We start from the raw sequence: 18,313 nt of genomic DNA on the forward strand, positions 1-18,313 counted from the left end.
GTCAGGTTTGTAGGTCATCTTGCTTTTAGACTTTTTTAGGTGTGCCCACAACTTTTCTTTGGGACTGAAATGATGGCTATGTGATGGCCACTCCAAAACATTGACCTTTTTTGTCCTTAGGTAATTATGTAACTAATTTTGTGGTATGTTTAGGATCATTTTTCATTTTGAAGCCCCATTTGTGTCCCACCTTCAACTTTCTGGCTGTTGTCTTCAGATGTGTCTTCAACATTTCCTCCTGGAGCAAAAAAACGTCCGCAGCATGATTCTGTTACCTCTGTACTTCACAGCTGTTAGTGTTCTCAGCCTTGAAAGCTTCCCCCTTTTTCATCCAAATGTAACAATGGTTATTATGGCACAACAGTTCCGTTTGACATCAGACCACATGACATGTCCTAAAAAATTAATTCCTGACTGCTTTTCCAAACTGGCTTTTTTTATGTTCCCTTTGGAATGGTGGAGGTTTCCTTTCAGCCCATATCGGTGCAGAACTCACTCTGAGAGATGACACTCTCACCAGCTTCTCCAGGATCTTCACATCTTTTGAACAACATGATGGCTAGACAGCCCCATGCTGTTTATATCTGCATGTAATTGTTTTAAGAGATGAAAGTTACACTTTAAACAGTAATTTGCTTAGTGTATGTATACTTCTTTATTTAAGTTTTCATCTGATTTAATGTCACTCAGGGAGGAAAAATTTACATGTACAGGGGTTGGACAATGAAACTGAAACATCTGGTTTGAGACCACCAATAATTGATTTGTATGGTGTAGGGACTCCTTTTGCGTCAATTCGTCTTGGGAATGACATATACAAGTCCTGCACAGTGGTCAGAGGGATTTTAAGCCATTCCTCTTGCAGGATAGTGGCCAGGTCACTATGTGATACTGGTGGAGGAAAACATTTCCTGACTCGCTCCTCCAAAACACCCCAAAGTGGCTCAATAATATTTAGATCTGGTGACTGTGCAGGCCATGGGAGATGTTCAACTTCACTTTCATGTTCATCAAACCAATGTTTCACCAGTCTTGCTGTGTGTATTGGTGCATTATCATCCTGATACACGGCACCGCCTTCAGGATACAATGTTTGAACCATTGGATGCACATGGTCCTCAAGAATGGTTCGGTAGTCCTTGGCAGTGACGCGCCCATCTAGCACAAGTATTGGGCCAAGGGAATGCCATAATATGGCAGCCCAAACCATCACTGATCCACCCCCAAGCTTCACTCTGGGCATGCAACAGTCTGGGTGGTACGCTTCTTTGGGGCTTCTCCACACCGTAACTCTCTCGGATGTGGGGAAAACAGTAAAGGTGGACTCATCAGAGAACAATACATGTTTCACATTGTCCACAGCCCAAGATTTGCGCTCCTTGCACCATTGAAACCGACGTTTGGCATTGGCATGAGTGACCAAAGGTTTGGCTATAGCAGCCCGGCCGTGTATATTGACCCTGTGGAGCTCCTGACGGACAGTTCTGGTGGAAACAGGAGAGTTGAGGTGCACATTTAATTCTGCCGTGATTCGGGCAGCCGTGGTTTTATGTTTTTTGGATACAATCCGGGTTAGCACCCAAACATCCCTTTCAGACAGCTTCCTCTTGCGTCCACAGTTAATCCTGTTGGATGTGGTTCGTCCTTCTTGGTGGTATGCTGACATCTTGATACATCACAAAGACTTGCTGTCTTGCTCACAGATGCGCCAGCAAGACGTGCACCAACAATTTGTCCTCTTTTGAACTCTGGTATGTCACCCATAATGTTGTGTGCATTTCAATATTTTGAGCAAAACTGTCCTCTTACCCTGCTAATTGAACCTTCACACTCTGCTCTTACTGGTGCAATGTGCAATCAATGAAGATTGGCTACCAGGCTGGTCCAATTTAGCCATGAAACCTCCCACACTAAAATGACGGGTGTTTCAGTTTCATTGTCCAACCCCTGTATGTCTCTATATAATGGATGAAAATACCTGTTTTCCACTGTTTACATTACGACATGGCTCTGAGATCATTGCAATGCAAAGCAAGTAACTGAGATGTGATCACTGAGGACATGTGAGAAATCGTATTTAAAGCTGTGCACTTGTAACTGAATCTGTAAGGTCTGAACATAAGGGCATACCATTAACTTTGGACATGTTGAACATGAAATATATCTGTGTTGCTAATGAGCACTGAAAATATAGACCTCTCTGTGTCCTTTAAGTTCTCACAATGCTGTTATTAAATGACAACAAGACAATACTCAGAAAATGTGTTCACAAGCTTACAGTACAATATAAAAGCCGAATGGACCAAAGCTCCAGGACTCCCAAATAGGGCAGAATTCTCTTAAAATTTTTCCAAACATTTGACATTTTCCAGATATTATAAACTCAGTTGTTTCACAGCTGAACCAAGTCTGTTTAGTCCAGACAGACGTAGGGCAATATGTTCAGTCTGCTCTCATCTCCATGTGGATCTAAAGAGATGCACTCTGTCCAGTCGTACCAGTTACCCTTCGTGTCATAGCAACCGTTAACTCCGGACCAACGCTGCCTCTGTAGTCGGTTCAGGTCGTCATTGTTGATTTCTCTGCCAATTCCAGGTAACTCTCTGGCAGGCTGATCAGATGCCAGTATGTGAGTTTCTGTGGCATTGCTTTTCTGGTGATCCACTCTTTTACAAACGTCCGTCATAAAAAAGTGGCCTGTAGGTGTGTGGACACCAGACGACAAGAGGATGTTGCTCTGATGGGTGAAGTATGACTGGATTATTTCACTCCTTGACAGCTCTTTCCAATCTGTCTGCTGAAAGGGACTGGGAGAGATGGGGTGATTCTTCTTCAGCTGATCTGATAATTGGAGTTCAGAGACTTCCTTCTTTTCGGAAGAGCCCTTAAGGCAGGTGGGTTTAATTTGTCCTGTTGATGGATCAAATGTTATCCTTCTGTCTTTTAACCTCACTGGTCTACTGCTGTCTTTCCTAATTGGCCCACCTAGCTTCACAACATAATCTTTAGCCCTGCATTTTTGTTTTTTCTTTTTCCCAGCATCATTAATAGTATTCTCATCATCCAAACTGAGTCCGTCACACCTAGAGTTACGGAGCGATGTACTGGAAGTCCTGCTTTGAGACTCCAAATTTGCAGAACCTGAATGGTCTGTCTGGACACTGAACAACGGAGCAGAATCACCAAGTCCAGAGATGTCCTCAGTCCCAACCTTCACACTTGGACTGGAACCACTCTGTGTTTTGGAAACAGTTTTCTTGCCTACAGCTTCTCGCTTTGGATGCTCAGGATGCTGCAATGAGAAATGAGGGCTTCTGGGTTGATGCTGACTCCCAGAGGCAGGTTTATCCCATCTAACTTGTTGTTGCACAAGGGCGCTAGGAGGCTTACTGTAGACAGAGGCACTTGGATGAGGTTTGACAGCATGAATAGAGACTTTATTTGGCTTGTCACTGTCCAAATTGTTAGATGTTTCCCTGTCTACTGGTTGGTGTGTATGAATGTTTGCAGCAGTTTTGAAACTTCCACCTAGTCCATTGGATGGCAGCTGCTTTGAGTGTTGTATTGTATCACCATGAGTGATTTGGGGTTTCTTTGCTGGTAAGAGTTGACCCTCTTTCTTGTCGTGCCTACGTTTCTTGTTGCTTATCTGCTCAAGCTTTGGAGAACAGTTGTTGAAGTCACTTCTGGCCTTCAACTCTGAGCCTGTTTTACTAAAAGCTGGAGGAGCTGCTGAAGGAGATGAGCAGGGATGAGTGCTACCTTTGGAAGACCATGATGCACCAGCGAGTCCTTTGGACAGCAAGTCACACTGCCCAGGGTTGATCAGTTTCTGCCAGTTCCGAAGGAGCTTCTTGGCTCTTTTTGCAAGGTCCTCATTCTTGGTCTTTTTCCGGATATCATTAATCAGCTTCCCAAGACGAGTTTCCTTTAAACAAAACATCATGGATGTATTGAACACCACATGTAATTTGACTTCCAAAAAAGTTCCTTTAAACCGTGTTATAAACAGATTTGTGTATTTTAACATACCTCCAAGACCTCTTTGGTGACAGGGTATTTCTCCAAACTGGAAATCACTTCCACAACCACCACCATGTTGCGTACCTGTTCAGGAGATAAAGATTTACATGTAATAACTCCCATCATAAGTTTTTGGTTGTAAAACAGCATCTAAGAAGAGTTGCTAATAAACATTTGTTGTTATTCGTGATTCATAGCCACCATTCTCAAATACCTGCTTTCAGCAACATGGGTGGCTATGTTACTGCACTGATAAGGTGTGGCATGGAGGAGATCAACTTTGGAGCTTCTGAGGGGTTCAGGAAGTCCCAGTTGTTTTAACAGGTGTCTCTCATATTCCCTTTGACAATCCTCCAAAGGTTCTATTTGGGTTAAAACCAGGCAAGTATGATCAAGAATCAACAAAGTGACACCATGGTCATCACTGACTGTGGAAATTTCTCACTGGACGTCAAGCAATTTGGGCTCTTTCTCTCTCCACTCTTCCACCACACTCTGGCACCATGACTTCCAAACTAAATGCAAAATTTACTTTCGTTAGAAAAGAAGATGTTGAACCACTGTGAAACAGTCCAATCCTTTTTCTCCTACTCCATTGTCTCTCGTTTGGTGGCAAAACACAAGGAATGCAACAGTTGTACCCCATACCTGGATACTTCTTTTGGTGGCTTAAGACTCCAGCCACAGTCCAAATATTGACTCTTAAATGGGCTTTGTTTAGAATCATCTCAGGCTGCATTTATGCCTGTTGCTTTTTTGCACCTTTTTCTAACACACTTTTTCCTTCCACTCAACTTACCATCCGTTTGCTTGGATACAGCACTCTGAAGTGACTAGAGAGACTCCTGTTGGCCCACCTGAGTAAGCAAACAATAAACTATCAGGACCCCCTTCAGTTTGCTTATCGCTGTGGAGTTGGGAGTTGAAGATGCCATCATACACCTGCTTCAACAAACCCACTGTCATCTGGACAAAACCAGCAGCACTGTGAGGATCATGTTCTTTGATTTCTCCAGTGCATTTAATACAATCCAACCTGATTTGCTTTGTCAGAAACTCCAGAAGACTCAGGTGGAGGCCTCAACAATCCCCTGGATCAAAGACTACCTGACAAACAGACCACAGTTTGTGAGACTGAAGGGTTGTGAGTCTAACCAGGTAGTCAGCAGCACAGGAGCACCACAGGGGACTGTACTCTCACCATTCCTTTTCACTCTGTACACCTCAGACTTCTAGTACAAGACAGACTCCTGTCATCTGCAGAAATACTCGGATGATTCTGCAGTTGTGCGGTGGATTAGAGACGGACAAGAAGATGAGTACAGGGAGCTGGTGGACCGCTTTGTGGCATGGTGTGGAAACAATCACCTCATGAATGTAGATTTCAAGAGAAACTGGAATACGTCAAAAACTATTTCCATCTTGGGAGAAGAGGTGGAGGTGATGGAGGAGTATAAATACCTCGGTGTTCACCTGGACAACAGACTAGAGTGGAGATGCAACTGTGAAGCCATCTACAAGAAGGGACAGAGCAGACTGTACTTCTTGAGGAAGCTTAGGTCCTTTGGTGTTTGCAGCAAGATGCTGCATATCTTCTATTAGTCTGTTTGGAAAGTGTCATCTGCTGGGGAAGCAGCATCAAAGCCAGGGACTTAAAAAAGCTCAACAAGCTGATAAAGAAAGCTGGCTCTGTTCTGGGGACTCCTCTGGAGATCATTGTGGAAAGACGGATTCTTCATAAAATGAAGAACATTATGGAGAACCCTGAGCATCCTCTTCATGATATTGTCCTACAACAACAGAGTGTCTTCAGTCAGAGGCTTCTTCAGATCTGCTGTAAGACGGAGCGCTACAGGAGATCCTTCCTGCCCACAGCCATCAGCATCTACAACGGCTCTTTGAAGAAACCTTCATAATGAGCTACAACAACATTTAATTTCCCTTTGGGATTAATAAAGTATTTTTGAATTGAATTGAACAGCTAGCTTCTTCAGCAATGTTTTTTATGGCCTACCAATCAACCTTTTGGAGGTGTCATGGACTGTGCTGGACAACTGTGAAGTCAGCAGTTTTCTCTATGATTATGTAAGACTTGTCACATTAAAAACCATAATCATCAAAACAAACAAAAAAAACTTTATATGTATCACTTTGAGTGTGACTGATTTATACAGTTTAATATTTTTGAACTGAATTACAGAAACAGATTTAGTTTTATATTCTAATTTACTGAAATTCACCAATAGGTCAAAGGATTACTGAAGAGAAATGAGGGGCTATAAGAACAAGTATTTATTTGCATATACTCTCAACTCTACACCTGCAGTTCTTGACATTATGTACCGATACTGGTTTCAGGCTAAATATGACAAAGACAAGAAAATGCAAATATTATCTCACTAGCAAAGGGAAAAAAAAATTTTTAAACAAAACCTTAAACATCATGTGAGAAATGTGTCTTAAGTAAGTATGTACAGTACAACCAGAGGTTGATTTAACAGGGAGGTGTAGAACATAACTGACCTGATAATAAACACAGTGACTCAAGGTAACCTCACCCTGGAAATTATATGTAGAAAACACACCCTGCAATGGCTTACCTGCAAAAACATCCAAAGCAATAATGCAAACCATCTTAAAATACCGATGATTTTATAGTGTTGTGCTATGCATTATCATCACTGGAGTTAGACTGGTGAAAGCCAGGCAGAAGGTCCTTATGTTATGTAAATAAATCCCTGAGTACCCAGAAAACAACATGATCTCTAGCCTTGGTATTTCTGTGCATAATTAATTGATTATATCAATACATTTCTTGTGTTACATATCGATTTTGCTGCCTGTGTCCCAAGTGGTTCAGTTGTGCTTGAATGCATGCGTACTTGTTTTTGATAACATAATTGTGATATCAACTAATTATGAACATGACTGTGCATAAGCTTTAAATCTTCTCCTTTGTTTTTTTTTCTTGTTGCAGAGCGCCAGGTCTTTTATTGTATTTAGTAGTGTTAATGGTAATTGTTCAGGCTTTAAGGAGGTATTTCAAAGGGGGGTTTTCTTCAGAAAACAAAAACCCTGCTAATTTCTCACTCATTTTAACTCTGGGTTTTCTATCTGGCCACAGCAACATGTTGTGCAGCGTGTGCTTCAAAAAAATTCATTTTAAAAGTGACACCTTGCAGGAAAAAAAGAAGAAGAGTTAAGCCTAAAATATACATACAGCAGATAAACAATATAATATTAATATCATTTAGGGACTTTCTCTGTTGTCAGCCTAATAAGATCTGAATATAATTAAATTTTCCAGACCTGAGTCTTTATTTTTTCTCATCATGCCTCAAAAACACATAAAAAACTAGATGACACATAGAAATAAATAAAAGGGATCCATATTTGTGAGGAAAAATAAACAATAAACCAAACACATGCATACAACAGTGCATAAAGTTCCTCTACTTCAGAGTGCATTCTTAAACGCCTCTTCTGCAGCCTTAAAGAAATGGGAAGAAACTACCTTTTCAAACAATCTGCTAGTAACAAAGTTCCAAAGAATCGCAATTAAAATGTATTTTTTGCTAAACTGTTACCTGTAGACACAACACTGATTAATCCTTTGAGTCTATATAAGTATTTTATAGCTAAACAATTTATAGTTAAGTCAGTCGGTCTCAAAAAAATATGGCTTGCAAGTGAGGCTTTTTGGGAATTACAAATAGAGATTAAAAAAAGGGGTATGACTCCAGATTTTTCCAAGTTATTCTACAGGTTAAAATTGATCATTAACACCTATTTGTTTCCCCCCCTCCGCTAGAACATTTTATTCTTGTTGTTCTTTAATGGATTTTGTTGCGCAAATAAATAAACAAATCACAGTATTAGTGTTATTAAGTACTGTGTAATTACATACGGTAGCACCCTCATGTAAGGTAAAGGCGTATTCCGTAAATTTCATAGAGGTTACGCTTTAATGAAGGAGCCCCTGTTTGAAGGCTCCACAGGGCTGTAGCTAGAATGCACCGTCTTCCTACACCCAGGTGACAGGTGTCACCCAGCTACACCCAGGGTCCGGATGCCCTGTTGCATTGGTTGCCTTCGTCAATGGGAGAAACTTTTGACACACTGCTTCTTATGCAATGAGCCCTCTAATGGGTCTTATAGCCTATTGTTCCCCCTTCTCCATCCAGTTTCCTCTGCCCTAAACCTCGACAAACTCACGTTGCTCTGGCCGTCGATGGCCTGCAGCAGTCGGTCTCTCATCAACCGCGGGGTGGCTGTGGCCGCTGTCATCGCCCGGCGGTGTCCTGGATCAGAATGGACTGAGACACCCGAATCCCCCCTGGCAAAAGAAGGCTTTTGAAAACCTCGAAGACACTCATGGACTAGAAGGAAGAGCTTCTTGGAAAGAAACCATAATGTCTAATGACGCTGTTATCTTTGTCTTCATTCTCTGCCGTCACCTGCTCTGGTAGACTGGAGGACAGGCACCGTAAATCCGCTACAAGATTCAGCCGGCTCTTCGGCTGGCAGCCTCCGCCTCCTCCTCCCCCCGGTCGTCTGGCTTGTGGAGAAGTGCCTGCGAACAGCATGATGGGAACTATTTACGTAACCGTCGCTGGATGTTTTGCGTAAAGTACACGTGTCGTTCACGAGACAAGAATGGACGTCATATCGACGCTTTGGTTTATCAGCCCTTCCGCCATATTGTGAGTGGCATGTTCTACTCAGGAAGCGAGTATGCGTGGAAACAGGATTTTGTTTTAATAATAAAAAAACTCTCAAGTTTATATTCAAGTAATTCTGGTGAATGCCTTTTGTTTTCTCAATAATATATGTTAATTTTTTATTCATATAATAGTTTTTTATTATTTGAAATAAACATTATTCTAGGTAATTATTATAGCACAGCGTCCGTCCATCAATTTATTTTCTATTCTCACCTCCCATGCAAGGGCCTTGCTTTGTGCACTGGCGCTCAGGTATGTTGGAGCTGCAAGGGCCATCTCCAAACTGTTCCCACATAGTAAAGATACTTAAATTGTCTAAAATGTATGTAAAAATTATTCTGTATAAGTATGCTGCGGTTTTAAGTGTTCCTTTTGCTGAAAAAAGGGACCTAGCTCAGCTACTGAAAACAGCCCCACGGTATAATCCCCTTTGCATCAAACTTTACACTTGATGCAGTCAAGCAAACGCTGTTCTCCTGACAACTGAGATTCCGTTGTTTTGCATTGGGAGAGTGTTATTTTTGGTTTTCACAATTATTCATTAAAAAAGGGTACTTTTTAATAAATTTGTTTTTTTTTCTTAGCTAAATATGTTGTTCATAAATGTAACTTTAATAAGAAAGTTCCTTGCTTTACGATATTTTTGTTTTACTTGGAAAAATATATGTATTTACTGTCTTGCTCTAAAAACTGTAAGGCAGTTAAATATCAAGGTTTCAATTTCAATCGTTTGATGTAAATGACCCCTGGCTGTTATTAGTTCCTTTCTCTCCCTGCGTTGTTCATTGCATGTTTGACTTGTTTGAGTTCAACAAAGATCTTTGAAAAAAATATATATATATATTCTGTTCAGGGTGGCGACAGGATATCGAAGATCGTTTGCTCTGGTCTGTTTGGAGGAGTAGTTCCTGTTTCAAAGTCCAGCTGAAGGTTGGAGCAGTCAGGGTGCAGAGGCTGTCATATGTGTACGGCTGAAGCTAAAATGTTCGGAAGAAACTCACAGAGTTAGAGTGTATTTTCTAGGAGTTTTTGCGGCATTGTGTGTGATCGGACATGCAGCAGTCTGTGGAGTCTCTGGTCCGAGTTCTGGAGTCCTACAGAGGAAGAGATAAAATTGTGAGTCTTCACTGAACCTCGTTTTTTTAACCAGACGCTGTAACAATATGCACTACGTCTGATATTCATGTTTAAAGAAATTTAGTTCTTTACTTTCATTCGTTATAAAGTAGTTTATTATATTTGGCCCCCAGCAAACTAACTGTAAACTATGACTTTGGATCAGTCTGCATGACAGATTAAGTTGACCATACATTTCTGTATATAAATTAGATTTTGGTTTTATAAAGTGCCTTGTGACGAGGGCTGCACTGTTGCCTTGTAGCAAGAAGGTCCTGGGTTTGATTCCCGGCCTGGGGTCTTTCTGCATGGAGTTTGCATGTTCTCCCCGTGCATGCGTGGGTTCTCACCTGGTACTCTGGCTTCCTCCCACAGTCTAAAGACATGCCTGTTAGGTTAATTGGTAACTCTAAATTGCCCTTAGGTGTATGAATGAGTGTGTGCTTGGTTGTTTGTGTGTTGCCCTGCGATAGACTGGCGACCTGTCCAGGGTGTACCCTGCCTCTCACCCATAGACTGCTGGAGATAGGCACCAGCTTCCCCGCGACCTACTTTGGAATAAGTGGTAGAAAATGACTGACTGACTGGCCTTGTGACGACATTTGTTGTGAATCGGCGCCATATAAATAAACTGAATTGAATTAAATCACACTTTATCCCGACAATAAATCAAATGCATTTTAGACATCTTTCTGTCACTCTTCATTAATAAGACAGTAGTTAGAAAAATTCTGGATTAAAGCAACTATCCATGGGTTGTGGGGGAGCTGGAGCCTTTCTCCAGCAGTCTATGGGCTAGAGGCGCGGTACACCTTGGACAGGTTGCAGGACAAACAGCCACGCACACACCCATTCACACCAAGGGGCAATTTAGAAAGACCAGTTAACCTAACAGTCATCTTTTTGGACTGTGGGAGGAAGCCAGAGTACCCGGAGAGATGCACACGGAGAACACGCAAACTCCATGCAGAAAGACCCCGCCTGGATTAAAGCAGATTTTGATAAAAACATATTTTAATTTCAGACAAAGATAAACACAACAAAACGGTTTTTTAAATGATGATTTCATTTGTTAATGGAAAAAGCTATCCAAACCAACCTGGCCCTGTGTGGAAAAATAATACTCCACTTTTGAATGCTATAAATGAACTGTGATCAATCATGTCAATGGACAGTTGAGTTCACTTTCCCTTGCCACACTAGTTATCAGAAAACCATTTAAACAGAACTTGTCTGATGATATGACAGAGCTCTCATTAAGCAACGAATCATGCTCAGATCTAAGGAAATTCAAGAACAGATATATAACAAAGTCATTATTAGTGTAGAAAAGGCCATAAGGCCATTTCTAATCACATTTAACAACATCCTGAAATGGTGCTTAATCATCCCCAGAGTGGCTGGCATACAAAAAGTATTCCAAGATGACATCCAGGAAGTCAGAAAATAAACCAGAACAGCATCTAAAGCACTGTAGGCCTCACTTACGTCAGTTACAGTCATGTCTTCAGTTACATCTGGTTTAAAACGACCACAGCAAGGAGAACATCACACCAACAGTCAAACATGGTGCTGGCAGTGTGATGGTCTGGGGCTGCTTTTTTGCCTCAGAACCCGGGTGACTTGTTGTAATTGATAGAGAGCAGAATTCATGGTTCTATCAGAAAAACCCTGAAGGAAAAAGGAAAACCATAGGTTTGTGACCTTAAGCCCAAAGACATTTAGGTTATGCAGCAGAACAACGATCAGAAGCACACCTCCAAGTCCACGTCTGAACGGTTGAAAAAAAATAAACCTAAATGAAGTTTTTACAGTGGCCTAGTCAAACTCTGGACATAAATCCGATACTGCTGCTTAGACTGAGGTTATTCATGCTGAAAAACTCTCTAATGTAGCTGAATTGAAATAATTTATTAATTTCAAATGGACAGTAGTAGTAGTTCTTGCTTATAGTTTAAGCTTTATTTTGAGTTTTTATCTTATTGTCAGGGGTGACTATAGGTCTTCAGACAATATCTGCAAATCTCTTAATAAAATGTTTATTAGTAAAGTGTATATTAGTTGTCATGATGAAATAGAATGTTTGATATCTGATGATGTAAAAGTATATTACATATATTTGTATTTGGTGTTATTTATTAGAACTGATCACATTTTTGTGCACTGACTTTCATCCATTTATGTTTTTTACTGCTTGTCTGCAGATCAGGACTGTCTGTTATGGCTCTCAGCTGGTCGGAGGAGCTCTTACACAGAAAGCAGAAGCCGATGCGTCCTCTCAGCGACTTGGGAAAAGTTTACTACTGTTTTCTGCTCAGCTCAGCCACTGCAGGACGGTGCTGAGGCTGTTTGACGATCTCTCTATGCTGGCATACTCCCACAGCTATGGATTTGGTACTTCGGTGATGCATAGAAAACTTTCCTTACATGTCCGCACAAGTCAGATTTTACCTGTTAGTGCTGACCAGATCTTTTTTGTTCAGGAGGAGGATGCAGGCATTCGCTGGATATCGGTGCTGACGAACGTGGCTGACCAGCTTTACTATCCATGTGAACACATTGCCTGGGCCGCAGACGCTGAGCTCATTAAAGTGAGGTCTGATAAGTGGTGGTTGTTCAGCACGGTGCTGTGGGGAACCTCGCTGTTGCTGGGGATCTTCAGGTGAGAACATCTGCACTCAAACATTGGGTCCGTCAACTGACTGATTTAACTGCATCTGTTCTTCCATCTGTTGTCTAGACTGACTCATTCCTCCACAGTCCCACAGTACTAACAATTTAATCTACTGAAAATTCCTACTTATTCCTCCTAAAGGTCTTATGTTTCCATTTTATTCCTACAAAAGATATAGCTTTAAAGCTCAGTTAACATTCCAGTGCCATACATGTTACAGTAAAACATATGTTTAGGTTACTTACATTTTTTTATTACCAATGTTGTTACTTGGACGTCTTTTGGACGTTACTTGGATGTTGTTTTTTATTTCTGTGTAGCTTCTGTGAAAACAAAACATTAGAAAAATTGATCATTTCTCATGGATGCAGCAGAATTTAAATTTTAAAGATCAGCTTTAAATTGTTATCTGTAGAGTCTCAACATCTGCTGAGCACGTTTCCTTTTTTTCTATTCACCAGTAGTAGACCGCTGTTTGAAACATTTTATGGACACATAAGAGAACATATTTTCAATATATTTACTATATTTATAAAAAAAAAAGCTAAGCACCTAATTCCTTCAAAAGACGAGTAGAATCACCCTTGATAACAGTAAATTAAAGGTGACTTTCATGAAACTTAAATAAGTAATTTTTGGAACTTCCTTAGAACTTACAGGTTATTTTTGCTGGACCTTCTGGGTACTTTCATGAACCAGGCTGTTTTATAAGGTCAGTTTTGAATAAGTAAGAAAGTAACCTTTAAGGTCCAGATGAGTTCTGTGAAAGTAGCTTGTAATTTCTGAGAAAGACTTGGAAAACACCAGGTAAGTTTCAGATAGTCATTGTAAGTTATGTGCAGGTAAAGTTATGAGAAAGTAACCTGAATGCTTTTTGGAGTAACATATGATTTCCGGACATTTCCTGGCAAATAAACTCAAAATTTTAAGTATGTTCTTTCAAATAACCCTACTGTTCTGGCAACTAACTTGTAAATTCTGAAAAGTAACCTTTAAGATCTCAGAAGTAACCATTAAATTCTGGTGAAGTAACCTGTATATTCAAGGGAGGTTCAAGTAAATACTTTGTACTTTTTAGGAAGTATCTGTACATTTCTGAAAGGTATCCTGGAAGTTACAGGTAATTTATGGAAAGTAACTTGGACGTTCTGTAAAATTTACAAGTATGTTCCTGAAAGTAAAAGTAAAGTCTGAGTACATTCAGGAACGTAACCTTAAAACATCTAATGTAACTTGTAATTTTAGAGTACGTTCCAGGAAGTAACCTGTAAGTTTTGGTCAAGTTCTGGAAAGCAACCTGCAAGAGACTAACTTGTAAGATCTGAAAAGTAACCTGTACGTTCTGGAGAGTAACCCGTGTATTCAGTGAAAGTAAAATGTAAATCCAAGGGATGTTAAGTTCAATGTAAGTTTTGGAAAGCACTCTGCAAGTTACTTACCAGAAAGTACGTAAGGAGAAAGTTTCAGAAAGTTTCAGATAAAGTAAGGGAAGGCAAGTTTATTTATATAGCACATTTCAGCAATAAGACAATTCAAAGTACTTTCGTGATGAAAAAGTATTGCAGTGAGAAAAAAAAACATAAAGAAATACAGGTCCTTCTCAAAAGATTAGCATATTGTGATAAAGTTCATTATTTTCCATAATGTCATGATGAAAATTTAAAATTCATATATTTTAGATTCATTGCACACTAATTGAAATATTTCAGTTAGTGTGCAATGTTAGTTAGTTATTTCTTTTATTGTCTCAATACGGATGATTGTGGCATAGAGCTCATGAAAACCCAAAATTCCTATCTCACAAAATTAGCATATCATTAAAAGGGTCTCTAAACGAGCTATGAACCTAATCATCTGAATCAACGAGTTAACTCTAAACACCTGCAAAAGATTCCTGAGGCCTTTAAAACTCCCAGCCTGGTTCATCACTCAAAACCCCAATCATGGGTAAGACTGCCGACCTGACTGCTGTCCAGAAGGCCACTATTGACACCCTCAAGCAAGAGGGTAAGACACAGAAAGAAATTTCTGAACGAATAGGCTGTTCCCAGAGTGCTGTATCAAGGCACGTCAGTGGGAAGTCTGTGGGAAGGAAAAAGTGTGGCAGAAAACGCTGCACAACGAGAAGAGGTGACCGGACCCTGAGGAAGATTGTGGAGAAGGGCCGATTCCAGACCTTGGGGGACCTGCGGAAGCAGTGGACTGAGTCTGGAGTAGAAACATCCAGAGCCACCGTGCACAGGCGTGTGTAGGAAATGGGCTACAGGTGCCGCATTCCCCAGGTCAAGCCACTTTTGAACCAGAAACAACGGCAGAAGCGCCTGACCCGGGCTACAGAGAAGCAGCACTGGACTGTTGCTCAGTGGTCCAAAGTACTTTTTTCGGATGAAAGCAAATTCTGCATGTCATTCAGTAATCAAGGTGCCAGAGTCTGGAGGAAGACTGGGGAGAAGGAAATGCCAAAATGCCAGAAGTCCAGTGTCAAGTACCCACAGTCAGTGATGGTCTCGGGTGCTGTGTCAGCTGCTGGTGTTGGTCCACTGTGTTTTATCAAGGGCAGGGTCAATGCAGCTAGCTATCAGGAGATTTTGGAGCACTTCATGCTTCCATCTGCTGAAAAGCTTTATGGAGATGAAGATTTCATTTTTCAGCACGACCTGGCACCTGCTCACAGTGCCAAAACCACTGGTAAATGGTTTACTGACCATGGTATCACTGTGCTCAATTGGCCTGCCAACTCTCCTGACCTGAACCCCATAGAGAATTTGTGGGATATTGTGAAGAGAACGTTGAGAGACTCAAGACCCAACACTCTGGATGAGCTAAAGGCCGCTATCGAAGCATCCTGGGCCTCCATAAGACCTCAGCCGTGCCACAGGCTGATTGCCTCCATGCCACGCCGCACTGAAGCAGTCATTTCTGCAAAAGGATTCCTGACCAAGTATTGAGTGCATAACTGTACATGATTATTTGAAGGTTGACGTTTTTTGTATTAAAAACACTTTTCTTTTATTGGTCGGATGAAATATGCTAATTTTGTGAGATAGGAATTTTGGGTTTTCATGAGCTGTATGCCAAAATCATCCGTATTAAGACAATAAAAGACCTGAAATAATTCAGTTAGTGTGCAATGAATCTAAAATATATGAATGTTAAATTTTCATCATGACATTATGGAAAATAATGAACTTTATCACAATATGCTAATCTTTTGAGAAGGACCTGTAGATGGTGCAAGGTTCCACAACATAACCTGTAAGCTCCAAGTAATTACAGTAAAAGTAATCTGAACATTTGGTGAAGGATCCTGTTTTTTCAGAGTAAATTCAGAGAAAGTTTTTAAGTTTCAGGTAAGTAGCTTATAAGTATTGTGGAAGCTCTGAGAAGTAACTTACAAATTCAAGCAACCTGCAACGTCCAGAAAATAACCTGTAACCTCTGGGAAAGAAAGTTAAGTTTTGGAAAAGTGAAAGCTGTATAATGTAGTTTTGTAGCTTTATTATGCATCGCAGAAAACCTGCTGAAAATTACATTTCACAGGAAAGTTGGTCATGACAGCTAGAGCTAAAAGAAAGAAGGTTCTTGGATGGCTAAATAAAGAGGTTTCGTGTAAATCTTTATTTCTCTAGATCCCTTCGCGTTCTGCTGTTGCTGAGGAGGAAGCTGAAGAAACAGGAGAGGGCCGAAGGAGGCAGCAGGTGCTTACATAGCGTATTAAATATTCCTTTAATTTCAAGTGCATTTGCTTTATTTGCTGTAGGGAAGTGACTTAGCAGTACACAAGCCACTGATATTTACATGCAATTTACAGTAGCCAGCATAGTTTTGAAAAGTAACCTCTACTTTCATAGTAAGTTCCAGAAAGTTTTCATATTCTACTTGCAGATACAGTCTGAGTGCTTGTAATCTGGTGCCTTTGTATTGTTGTAGCACTCTGTCAAGCTCTCTCAGTCGGTCTATTTGAGGATTTAACAATAATAATTCATAGTGTTTTGTTTGTTACTGTACTCTTGCTCATGTTTTTCTTTTAAACTAGCAGGGTTAGACATAGCTATAGATTAGAAATATACAATTTTCCAATGGCTGAAACTGTTCTTCACAGTAAATCTGTGTGTTTTCCCCTGCAGACGATCTCACCACAGCATGGAGATACGAGCGGAGCTGCTCTCCATCCTCAGCAGCGTGGCTGACATCAGTAACGCCATTCATTGGATGCCACCAGGCTTCCTGTGGGCAGGACGATTCCCCAGCTGGCTGGTGGGCTTGCTGGGAACCACCTCCTCGCTAATTGGTTTGATTCAGATGAATACCAGCAGCAGTGAGCTCTCAGACAGTACAGTGATGTCTTCACAATGAGAAGGAGATATTAATTGAATGGATTATCGGTACTGGTGGAAGGAAGTCCTTGCAGAACTTTGATTTGAACAGATCATCTATTTAGATTATTTTCTGTCTCAGTGGGCTCCTAAAGCTACAATCTTCTGGACTGCTTTCTGTAGATGAACAAATATAACACCTCTGTTATCCATGTTTTTGAAATTGGGGGATTAGCCTTCCTTTAAATACATTGTAAAATTTCAGTTAAGTTAAACTAGCATTTAAAAAAATTATTTTTGCTTATCTATTTGATTAATTTTGTTAGTTTGTTTTTTAATTGGTGTCATTACATCAGATTTGAATGTCATTTCAGTGAAGTGTAGGGAGATAGTGTATTTCTTTCTATCTTTTTATCTTTTACTAATTAAATTTTTTTATTGTGTGCCAAGCAAACTTATTTCAAGTTTGTAAGTGACAAGATTCTTTCGTATTTCATTCATAACATTAACGTTAATGTTAATCTGGTCTAGCCACCCTAGAAGAGTGTTGTACATACAACTACATTTCTGACATTAGTGTGCAGTTAAAAGATTGCACCCTTCTCGACACACTTCTTGAATTGCAACATTAACTGTGAATATACACAAAAAGACACAGAATCATACTCAACACATAAGGCCTTCATTTTCCCTGCTTTAGAATTTATGCAATGATTTTGTGAGCAAATTTGTTGGCCTATTTGTAAAACTCAACAAATAGCTTAAAAATGTTAATAAAGTATTTTCACAAGGTATTTAATTGCTTCAAAGTCCAAATAAAATATGCTGTCATAATCAAGGATATCTGATTTCCTGTTTAAACCATTACTCATCAAAAGTTGAGTAATGGTTTCATTGAGGATATGACAAAAAGAATATATCGGGTCAGCAATTCAAATTGTATTTTACAATGACTGAATTAGCTGGATTAATATCTGTTTAATCTTTTCAGTGACACCTTTCTTACAAATGTAACAAAAAAAAACATTCTCTGTTCCCAAATTAAATCACAATACAAATAGTTCAAAAAGAATTCAGAAGCAGGTTTTCTAATAACGTCCGGTGGATTATGTCTCAAATATGCTTTTGTTTTGTTTTGTTTGATCTGAAGTACCTTTATATTTGTCTGGAAAAATAAGGTTCCTATCAACAGTAGACAGTAACATTTTTTAACTTGCCAGAATGGCAAATGTAAACTCTAGGAGCTCGGCTAAACAGTTGAATGGGTTACAACATGAGTTTAAGGGGAAAATATTGTATTTTACCTATTTGATGTATTTGAGTAACTTTATGAAAGTTTAACTGTGATTTTTATAAAACTTGTAAAATATATATTATAAAGTTTATCATGAAAATGTATCATTTATAATTAGCCAAACTGAAGTCAGGGGTAAGCAGTTTGCATTCAAATAGTCAACTTG

General features: G+C 40.0%; 2 protein-coding genes across 3 annotated transcripts; one reads left to right on the forward strand and one right to left on the reverse strand.

Moving 5' to 3' along the window:
- Positions 1 to 1,832: 1,832 nt before the first annotated feature.
- On the reverse strand, positions 1,833 to 8,664 carry LOC124874151 (mediator of RNA polymerase II transcription subunit 26-like). Of its 2 annotated transcripts, XM_047375389.1 has the most exons (4): positions 8,481 to 8,664; positions 8,239 to 8,359; positions 4,033 to 4,107; positions 1,833 to 3,928 (listed from the first exon to the last, which is right to left on the reverse strand). In XM_047375389.1, the coding sequence occupies exons 2-4, from the start codon at positions 8,308 to 8,310 to the stop codon at positions 2,414 to 2,416; spliced, it is 1,662 nt and encodes a 553-aa protein (XP_047231345.1). In that variant the 5' UTR covers positions 8,311 to 8,359; positions 8,481 to 8,664; the 3' UTR covers positions 1,833 to 2,413. The 2 variants fall into 2 exon arrangements, with proteins under 2 accessions (XP_047231345.1, XP_047231344.1); XM_047375388.1 differs by having other exon boundaries at positions 8,239 to 8,664.
- A 973-nt stretch (positions 8,665 to 9,637) lies between these two features.
- On the forward strand, positions 9,638 to 17,691 carry pex11g (peroxisomal biogenesis factor 11 gamma). Its single transcript, XM_047375465.1, has 5 exons — positions 9,638 to 9,863; positions 12,068 to 12,265; positions 12,347 to 12,525; positions 16,167 to 16,235; positions 16,665 to 17,691. Exons 1-5 carry the CDS (start codon positions 9,801 to 9,803, stop codon positions 16,891 to 16,893), a joined length of 738 nt encoding a protein of 245 aa, XP_047231421.1. The 5' UTR covers positions 9,638 to 9,800; the 3' UTR covers positions 16,894 to 17,691.
- Positions 17,692 to 18,313: the final 622 nt, after the last annotated feature.

This window comes from Girardinichthys multiradiatus, chromosome 9, assembly GCF_021462225.1.
Source record: "Girardinichthys multiradiatus isolate DD_20200921_A chromosome 9, DD_fGirMul_XY1, whole genome shotgun sequence".
Taxonomy (NCBI): Eukaryota; Metazoa; Chordata; class Actinopteri; order Cyprinodontiformes; family Goodeidae; genus Girardinichthys; species Girardinichthys multiradiatus.

What these genes read in the sequence shown, in the direction of transcription:
- pex11g (XM_047375465.1), top strand. Translation starts at nt 9,801, where the DNA reads ATGCAGCAGTCTGTGGAGTCTCTGGTCCGAGTTCTGGAGTCCTACAGA. An exon ending in ACAGAGGAAGAGATAAAATT is followed by an intron (nt 9,864 to 12,067) that starts GTGAGTCTTCAC and finishes GCTTGTCTGCAG; the next exon opens with ATCAGGACTGTCTGTTATGG. An exon ending in CTGTTGCTGGGGATCTTCAG is followed by an intron (nt 12,526 to 16,166) that starts GTGAGAACATCT and finishes TTATTTCTCTAG; the next exon opens with ATCCCTTCGCGTTCTGCTGT.
- LOC124874151 (XM_047375389.1), bottom strand. Translation starts at nt 8,310, where the DNA reads ATGACAGCGGCCACAGCCACCCCGCGGTTGATGAGAGACCGACTGCTG. An exon ending in CCATCGACGGCCAGAGCAAC is followed by an intron (nt 4,108 to 8,238) that starts GTGAGTTTGTCG and finishes TCTCCTGAACAG; the next exon opens with GTACGCAACATGGTGGTGGT. An exon ending in TCACCAAAGAGGTCTTGGAG is followed by an intron (nt 3,929 to 4,032) that starts GTATGTTAAAAT and finishes TTTTGTTTAAAG; the next exon opens with GAAACTCGTCTTGGGAAGCT.